This window comes from Gossypium hirsutum, chromosome A07, assembly GCF_007990345.1.
Source record: "Gossypium hirsutum isolate 1008001.06 chromosome A07, Gossypium_hirsutum_v2.1, whole genome shotgun sequence".
Classification (NCBI taxonomy): Eukaryota; Viridiplantae; Streptophyta; class Magnoliopsida; order Malvales; family Malvaceae; genus Gossypium; species Gossypium hirsutum.
Genome location: NC_053430.1, coordinates 46,884,578 through 46,893,635, shown reverse-complemented (window position 1 = coordinate 46,893,635; position 9,058 = coordinate 46,884,578). Strand labels below are relative to the sequence as shown.

At 36.1% G+C, this 9,058-nt stretch overlaps 1 protein-coding gene across 1 annotated transcript; it reads right to left on the bottom strand.

Annotated features, from left to right (window-relative positions):
* Positions 1–460: 460 nt before the first annotated feature.
* LOC107952861 (wound-induced basic protein) lies at positions 461–1,651 on the bottom strand. The gene is made up of 2 exons (XM_016888061.2): positions 1,382–1,651; positions 461–687 (listed from the first exon to the last, which is right to left on the bottom strand). The coding sequence occupies exons 1-2, from the start codon at positions 1,450–1,452 to the stop codon at positions 615–617; spliced, it is 144 nt and encodes a 47-aa protein (XP_016743550.1). The 5' UTR covers positions 1,453–1,651; the 3' UTR covers positions 461–614.
* Between the last annotated feature and the right edge of the window lie 7,407 nt (positions 1,652–9,058).

The window sequence follows — 9,058 nt, the reverse complement described above, 5'->3', positions numbered from 1 at the left end:
AACTACCAATCAAGCAACAAGCTATATCTCGAAACACAGAACCGGAAGGGAGATAACAGGGTAGAATCACAGTCAGGTCTAACTTTAAGAGGCACCCCTCATCCAAAAATACTAGCGAATGCTTTTAGGCTACCAATCCTTTGAACATCTCTAACCGATGTCACTACTATTGGATTTGCACTATGCTAACCTGATTGGCTTCCAGGCTGCATTAGTTGAAACACAGAGTAAGGCACCTACAAAGAGGCCTATAGTTGTCAAGCTATCATCTCCGGATATAACTCAAACAAAGTTGATAGCATACAAACCTATAACGGGTGCAAGCATTTTGCATAAAATCCGTATGCAACACACTTTATACAGGTGTCCCAAGATATTCCTACTCCTAAAGCCCACTCAAGCCTAAAACCTCAGATTTCTCGATAGATTTAATGTCCCTATCATACCAAAAAGTTAAATATCATCCACAAAGTTGAATATCATTCCATCTCAAAGAAGAAAAATCGTTGTGATAGTATTTGAATACATCAACAAGCATTTCCAATCTCGAACATATCAGAGTTCTAAGAACAACCATCCACCAACTTGCCATTCATACTAAACAAAAGCAGCTGTTACTCTGTCATGACAGGCTTATTCTCATTTGCTTTGGGTCTCTGTTCCTTAGGCTTCTGCTCCTCCATTTTTCTGAAAGGTCAAGCAAAAGTTACATCCAATTCAAACATTAGAAATATTCTAAAGAAAAAAACTCTCTCAAATAAGATTTTCAACTTTTAGATCCAAGATGGCAGATTGGACGATGATGCCGAAAACCGTACATCGACTTACTCATCATTCACAGCGTAGGACAAAAACATAATTTCTAGGAAGCAAATTGTAGCGCACTAATAGATTCCGGTAATGATGAGAAGCTAACGGTCCCTAGTATGAACTTAGAAGCACTAGGAGCCATAATTTCCAGAAGCATTTAGAGCCATATTCCTCCTAAATTCCGATAAAATCAATAACAAATAAACCATCTAGCTAAGTACCGTGCAAATAGAATAGAACCACAAATTTCACACAACTTATCCGATTCTAAACATCAGATTCATATCGTCTACAACCGAAAGCTTTCGCAAAACTTTTGTTCTAACCTGTCACCGGATCGTTCGAAAAACATATTTCAAACAACTGAAATAAACAAATTTCCCTTTTGAGTCTTGACCAATACCCCCATTAAAATAGCTTTCAGAGGTTAATCTTTATACAACAACCTTCATAACAAGAATTGCGCCATCGTTTCGTACTTATTCAATCCCAATGAATATAATCATCTTAACACAAAAATGAAACTAAAAACCCGAATAAAGAAAAAAGATAAGGAGAGAAAGAGACGAACCTCTTGTCGGAGGAGCCTCCCTTCTGGCTGAGGAAAGAGCGGAAGAGAGGAGAATTGACGTCGTAAATCATTTTCGAATGAAGGAAACCCTAGGTAGCTTAGGAAGCTCACGCAGCTGCTTCTACAACCTTCGCTGTTAGAACGATGTGAAGGAGGACTTAGGGTCTATTTAGAACCGCCCTTTATATTGAGATCGGCATTTTATTTGGTAATATTTTTATAATTATTATTGGGCTTTCGGCTTCCCCATTCAATCAAACCCAAGTGTCAGCTCTTTCTTTTGATTGAGTGTAAAAGTGAATAAATAAGACAAGCTAGTGAAAAAAAGGAAAGAAAGTAAATTTAAATGCGTTTAATTGGAAAGAAAAGTAATAGAAAAGAAAATAGAAGAGATTGATCAATTTTTATTCTAATACATGAAAATTAATTTTTCTAAATTGATAAGAGAGAATTGTATGTTAATTCAAAATTTTATATTTTTTAAATATTTTATTTTTAATTTATTTTTCAGCTCTAACAAACAAGGATAAAAAGAAAATTATTTTTTCTTTCTATTTTTTCATCTTTCTTACCAAACACACCAATAAAAAAATTTATGTTTTACATTCTCTTAGTTTTCTACTGTAACGCCTAGAATTTTCTTTATTATAGAAAATTAAATTAACAAGTGATTTAATTTAGTTTAATGGTTATATGATTTGTATGTATGTGTGAGATCTTAAGCTTAAATCCTACCTCTTGGAATTTTGTTAATTTTTTGTTCTATTCCTATCCTAATTATTTGGTTTAAATTTTATTTTGGGCAAACTATAATAAAATGAGTTTATTGGTTTGGTGGTAAAGTGCTTGTTAGTTATTTTTTGGGTTTTGTGTTTGAATCTTATGGTGCGCAAATGGAAAAAAAATTTGCTTAAGCTTTTGTTAAGTGTTAGAATTTAATTTAAATTCCATAAAATCCAGTGAATTAGGACTTGATTAAAATTGAATTATTTTAATTTGATTTTTTTTTTTAGTTATCACCCCTAGTTTTACTCCCACATTCAACCGTCCAACTTCTCCTATACCTCTGTCACTTTTTTCCCCTTTTCTTGCTTCATCTTCCTTTTGTTCTTTCTTTTTCTTTTTCTTTCACTTTTCTTTGAGTTTTTTTCGTTCATTTTTCTGTTAAATTTTGATTCCAGTCATCCTATCCTTTTCGATGTTCGTGTGTATTACTCCCAATTCGATCATAGTTCAAAGCAGAGTGTAAGCTCTGTCAAGATATTTTTCTATTATTTTAACCTTAATTTTGTTCTTCAACAAGATTGAGTTATAGGTATTTAGTTTTTTTTCCATGTTATGTTAAGTGTTTTCGTGATTTTGTTTAGTTAAAAGGGGTGAGAATCAAATTCCTCCAGCAGAGTAATTCCCGTTTTGGACTTTGTTTTCAAAGTAGTGAGTATTCGAATCTCGTTTTAGGAACTGAAATTTTGATAAAAGAATGTTATTTTAGATAAGTTTTTTTCTCGATTAATTAGGGTGATTTAATGAACGATTGCAGGATTTGTGAGTTTCGATTGAGGGATTGATAAAACCTAATATCAGGTGTGTGAAACTAACCCGAAATACTGCTCAAAACTTGAGAAAATTGCGAAACATTGGTTGTTTTCAAAACTACGTAGCGCCACACGACAGTGTGCCAAGCCATGTGGTGAACCGTGTGTGATTACATGGCTTAGATTGGTAGACCGTGTAGGCTGTTTTGGCCAAATTTAAGGCCCAATTAGGGGTCGAATAAGGGACTCAAAAATTGGATTCGTGGGCATCATGTAGACCTAAAAAAGTGTAAGTTTTAGTATGTATATACATAAGGATAAGCTTTAGAAGAATGTTAAGTATGTTTTATTGTGTGAAAATTATATGCTATGTTATGTTCCCTAAAAGAAAATATATGTGTATGCATGTTATAAGACTTATGATATATGTATTTATGTATAATATTATGACTATAATTCTATCTATGTTTTGGGGTGGGATATGATATGATGGAGAAAGTGTTATATGGCAGGTTTTACTGCAACTATGGCGGCTAGACCACAAAATTTCTGTTTGGCAGCTCAGTTGCATATTTATGAGTGACATGCTACCACATATAGGTGTGATTAGATGGATGGACACTTATAGTCCTAATTAGTGTGATTGGTGGGATGGAGATGGTGTGTAGCGGTTGGGGTAGGACATGATATGAGATATGATATGACATGGCATGAGTTATGATATGATAAGATATGAAACATGCTACAACATGATATGAAAACAGATATGATATGATACGATACGATATGATATATGATATGCTCCGATATGAAATCTGATATGCTATGATATATTCTGTTATATATATACTACAATATGTGGGCCAAATCACATACTGGGCGTTAAGCTCACGCATTTGTTTTTTCTGTTTCAAGTAATCCTCAGACATAGGATTGGATGACAACTCTAGAGCTCAGATTTAACTCTTTTGATTTAAGTATACATTGGACTCTCTTTTGTTTATATGGGCTTTTTGGACTTTTGGACATTTTAAATTGTTTAGGGCGTTAAAAACTATTTTGGTATTTATTTTGAAAAAGTTTTAACTTTTAATGATGCTTAAATCAAGATAACTAAAAATGAACCACGGTTATACGATCGATTTGTTATAATGCTTCCCGCTACAACTTTTATTGAAATTTGCTAAGATGTTTTATCTCACAAACAAAGTAAGTAAATTAAATACGTTTTGGTAAAACTAAAAAATGTGATTTTCTTCAATGTTCTCATGGGTTTTCAAAGAATGGTACGTCTTCAACAAGTTAATCAAACTTGATTTCTTTGAAGTTAAAGAGTATTTGCCAAAATAAATTAATATTGTTTCCACGTACAATGTAACCTCCACAATCCGACCATAATGTCCAGGTCGGGTTTGGGGCGTTACATTTGGTGGTATTAAAGTCAGGATGTAAAACTCGGGCTGTGTATAAGAACTCTAAACTGACCTTTTAATTTAAAATAAAATTTACTAAAATGACCTTTTAATTTTTGGGAAAGTGAAACAGAGACTTTGGCACCGATCCAAGTAAGAACTCTAAACTTTAGTTAAGCTTTAGATATACTTTTGTATATGACGCTTTAGTATAAGAAATTGCCTCTAGAGACTGTAGTGCTATAAAACACGCTCTAAATACTAATAAATACTCCGCTAAAAGTTTAAGATTAAAGTTTAAAAATTTAAATTGATTTATAAAATTTTGAAAATTGTAGATAAAATAATGAGTACTTGTGGATCTCGAGGACATGGTACCCATGGGTGCTATGGTCTTCGTCGAAGGGCTCGAGTCAAGTATGGTCTTTGCAAGAAGGCTCGAGTCAAGTCATCTTGGATGAATAGTATCTCCAATTGGATACAAGTGAAACTGTAGAAACTCCAAATACTGAGACTAGGTCTGAGGCTTAGACTGCCACGAACAACACACTGTCTCAAGTAATTTTGAGGGTTTTAGAGAGGGTCGCTGGGACCTATATTGGATCTTGAAGTCGAGGGTCAGTAACTGAATTACTCGAGTCTAATGGAGCTGAACTATTTAGGGGCGTCACTGGGGTCGCCCCGACTGTGGCCGAATATTAGTTGGTGGCCACAGAAAGGATAATGAATGATTTAGATTGCACCCTCGAACAGAAACTAAAGGGTGCAATATCTTTGCTTCGTAACGAGGCATATCAGTAGTGGTTAACAGTTGAAAAGGGTATTCAGCCTGAACGGTTAACTTGCAACTATTTTTGGAGTACCTTCTAAAATAAGTATGTGGGGGCAAGCTATGTTGAGGCCCATAGACACGAATTTATGGGGCTAACTCAAGGGGATAGATTGGTGGCCAAGTATGAGGTCGATTTTTTGAGATGAGTAGGTATGCTCGTAGTTTGATAGCCATTAATTACAATAAGAGCATTCATTTTGAGAAGGGTTTGAGGTACGACATCAAGGTTTTGATAGCTCCTTAGAGAAAGCAAGTCTTTGAAGCCTTAATAGGTAAGGAAAAAATTATTGAAGAAGTTAGGCACACTGAACGTGAGAAGAGGCAGAGGGAGAAGAGTCAAAATAAAAACAAAAGGTATTTGAGTCCTTCTAGTTATTCTCAGCGGCCTATGAAATAGGCCAGGTATGAGAAACCTCGCAGGCAGAGCCAGCTACCAAAGTTGAGTATGCTGTTAGGGTTGAGCAGGTACAGATTTTTGGGTTTTATAATAGGCATCATCTAGGATAATGTTGAAGAAGAATTTGGGCATGCTACAGATGTAGGTATACTAAGCATAAGATTAGCGAGTGCCCCAGTATGGTTGACCTAGTGCAGGCTCCGATTCAAAGTCAGATTCAGCCTTAAAGGGTTTTTCAATAGCCTACTAGAGGTCGTGGTCAAATGAGAGGTGATAACAATGGTGATCGTGGTCAAAGGGCACCAGACAAAGGTGTAGTTCAGACTAAGGCTAGGCAGCCAACTTTAGTTTATGCATCAAGGCCCCAAGAGGACAGGGATGTGGCTGATGTGATTATCGGTACATTTGTTATACATTCTTTACCATATTTTACATTAATTGACTGTGGTTCCATGCATTCTTACAAATCTAGTAGTGTATCAGGTAACTTTAAGATTTTGGCTGAAGACACTATTTGTGAACTTTTCGTGATTAGTCTTTTAGGTCAGTCAGTTTAAGTTAGTAAAGTTTATATGAGGTTTCCGTTTGAGGTTTAGGGATTTGTATTTCTGAGAGATTTGATGGAATTTCATTGGGGAGTTCGACCTGATTTTGGGTATGGATTGGTTGGTGGAACATCAGCTTGGATTAGATTGTGAATCTAAGAGAGTGACTTTTGAGGTTGGAGATGATATGAAAGTTGTAATAGTTGACAAGTGTTGAGATTATCTATTTAATGTGATCTCCACTCTAGTAGCTGAAAAGTTAATTCATAAAGGTTGTGATGCATATTTGGCATATGTGCATGATACGAGTAATGCGGGTTTGGTTGCGAAAGGGATTTGTACTGTTAATGACTTTCTTGACATTTTTCCTGATGAGTTGTTACGATTAATTAACTCTAGATAGAGAGGTTGAGTTTAGAACTGAGTTACTACTAGGGATAGCTTCAGTGTCCATCACCCCTTATCGAATGGTACCGAGAGAATTAAAGTTGCAACTTCAGGAACTTCTGGATAGAGGGTTTATTCAGCCTAGTGTGTCCCCGTGGGGAGCACCGATTCTCTTTGTTAAGAAAAAAGACGGTACTATGAGGATATTTTTGGATTATCATCTGTTGAACAAATTAATAATAAAGAATAAATACCTACTCCCAATGATTGATGACCTGTTTGATCAATTTCATGGGGTAGCTGTGTTTTCAAAAATTGATCTTCATTTTAGGTATCATCAGTTGAAGGTTAAGGAGGCTAATGTGCATAAAACAGCTTTTGGGACTCGCTATGAGCATTATGAATTCCTTGTTATGTCATTCGATTTGACTAATGCTCTGACGGTGTTCATGGACCTCATGAACCGAGTTTTTCATCCATATCTAGACCAGTTCATTGTAGTGTTTATCAATGAAATTTTGGTATATTCTAAGATTGAGGATGAACATGATAAACATCTTCGAATAGTTCTTCAAATTCTTCGTGAAAAGGAATTGTATGCCAAGTTGAGTAAATGTGAGCTTTGGTTGGGTGAGGTTATGTTTCTGAGGCATGTGGTTTCTGCTGAGGGTATTTGAGTGGACCCTAAAAAGATAGAGGCTATTATGGATTGGAAGTAACCTAGAACTATGACTGAGCTTTGGAGCTTCCTAGGTTTAGTAGGATATTATAGGAGATTTGTTAAGGGGTTCTCTTTGATAACAGCTCCTTTGACTAAGTTGCTACATAAGAATGCTCCATTTGTTTAGGCTGTTGAGCAACAATTGAGCTTCGAGAAGCTCAAATCAATTTTGACTTAGGCACCCATTCTGATTAAGCCTGAATTTGGAAAAGATTTTATTGTCTATAGTGATGCGTAGCATACTGATTTGGGTTGTGTGCTGATGTAGGAAAGTAAGATGGTAGCGTATGCATCTAGACAACTCAAGCAGCATGAGGGTAATTATCCAACTCATGATCTCGAGATTGTCGTGGTTGTCTTTGCACTCAAGATTTGGAGGCATTATCTATATAGTGAAAAGTGCATCATCTACACTGATAATTAAAGTCTTAAGTACCTCCTCACTTAGAATGAGTTGGGGGCAATGTTTGCTCGCCTAAGTTTGTTCAATGATGATGGGATTCTAGTCGAGTTACAAGTTAAACCATCTTGGTTGGATGAAATTAAGAGTAAACAGTTTTTATATGAGTCTTTGATTAGTCGGGTTCAACATATAGATGAGGATAAGACTTTGGACTTCAGGTTTAATACTGATGGTGTTTTGTGTTTCCAAGGTTGTATTTGTATGCCTAAGGGTGTGGATCTAAGGTAGCCTATTCTACTAGAAGTGCATAGTAGCTCTTATGATATGGATTCCAGTGGCAATAAGATGTACAGTGACCTCGAGAGTTATACTGGTGGCCTAGGCTAAAACGTGAGTTAATCGATTTTATGTCACATTGTTTGACATATAAGAAAGTTAAGGCTGAACACCAACTTCCGTCTAGATTACTTCAACCTATTAAAGATTCCATTTTAGAAATAGGAACGAGTAACTATGGATTTTTTTAGTGGATTACCTTTAACACCGACTAAGAAGGACTCAGTTTGGGTTATTATGGACCTGTTGACTAAGTTTGGTCACTTTATTTCGGTTAGGACTAATTACTTTTTACAGAAGTTGGCAAAGCTTTATGTCTCTGAGATTGTTAGGCTTCATGGGGTTCCGATATCGATTATCTCAGACCGTGATCCTCGATTTACTTCTTATTTTTGGAAGAAGTTACATGAGGCTTTGGGTACGTGACTGGACTTCAATACGGCGTTTCATCCACAGACCAATGGTCAGTCTGAGAGGGTAATTTAGATTTTGGAGGATATACTTCGGAGTTGTGTTATTGATTTTTGAAATAGTTGGGAGGAGTTTTTACCACTGGCTAAATTTGCTTACAACAATAGCTTTAAGTCTAGCATTCAGATGGCGCCATAAGAGGCACTTTATGGTAAAAAATGTCGCACTCCGCTTTGTTGGACTGAGTTGGGTGAGAGAAAGGTTTTGGGTCCTAAGTTAGTGGCTGAGACTAAGGATAAGGTTCGTATGACTCAAGATTGACTTAAGGTCGCTTCTAAGAGACAAAAGTCTTACGCGAACCTTAAGAGACGAGATATTAAGTTCGAGGTAGGGGACAATGTTTTCCTTAAGGTATCTCATTGGAAGAAAGTTCTCAGATTTAGTTGTAAGGGCAAGTTAAGCCGTCGATTTATTAGACGTATCGAGTTTTAAGGCATGTTGGGCCAGTCGTCTATCAGCTAGAGTTGCCTTCGGAGTTGGACCGCATTCATAACTTCTTCCACGTATCTATGTTGAGGCGTTATCTGTCTGATCCTTCACATGTTGTTTCAGTAGAGGATATTGAGTTAAGGCCGAACTTGTCCTTTAAGGAAGAGCTTGTATAGATATTGGATCGTGAGGTTAAGATTTTGAGGAGG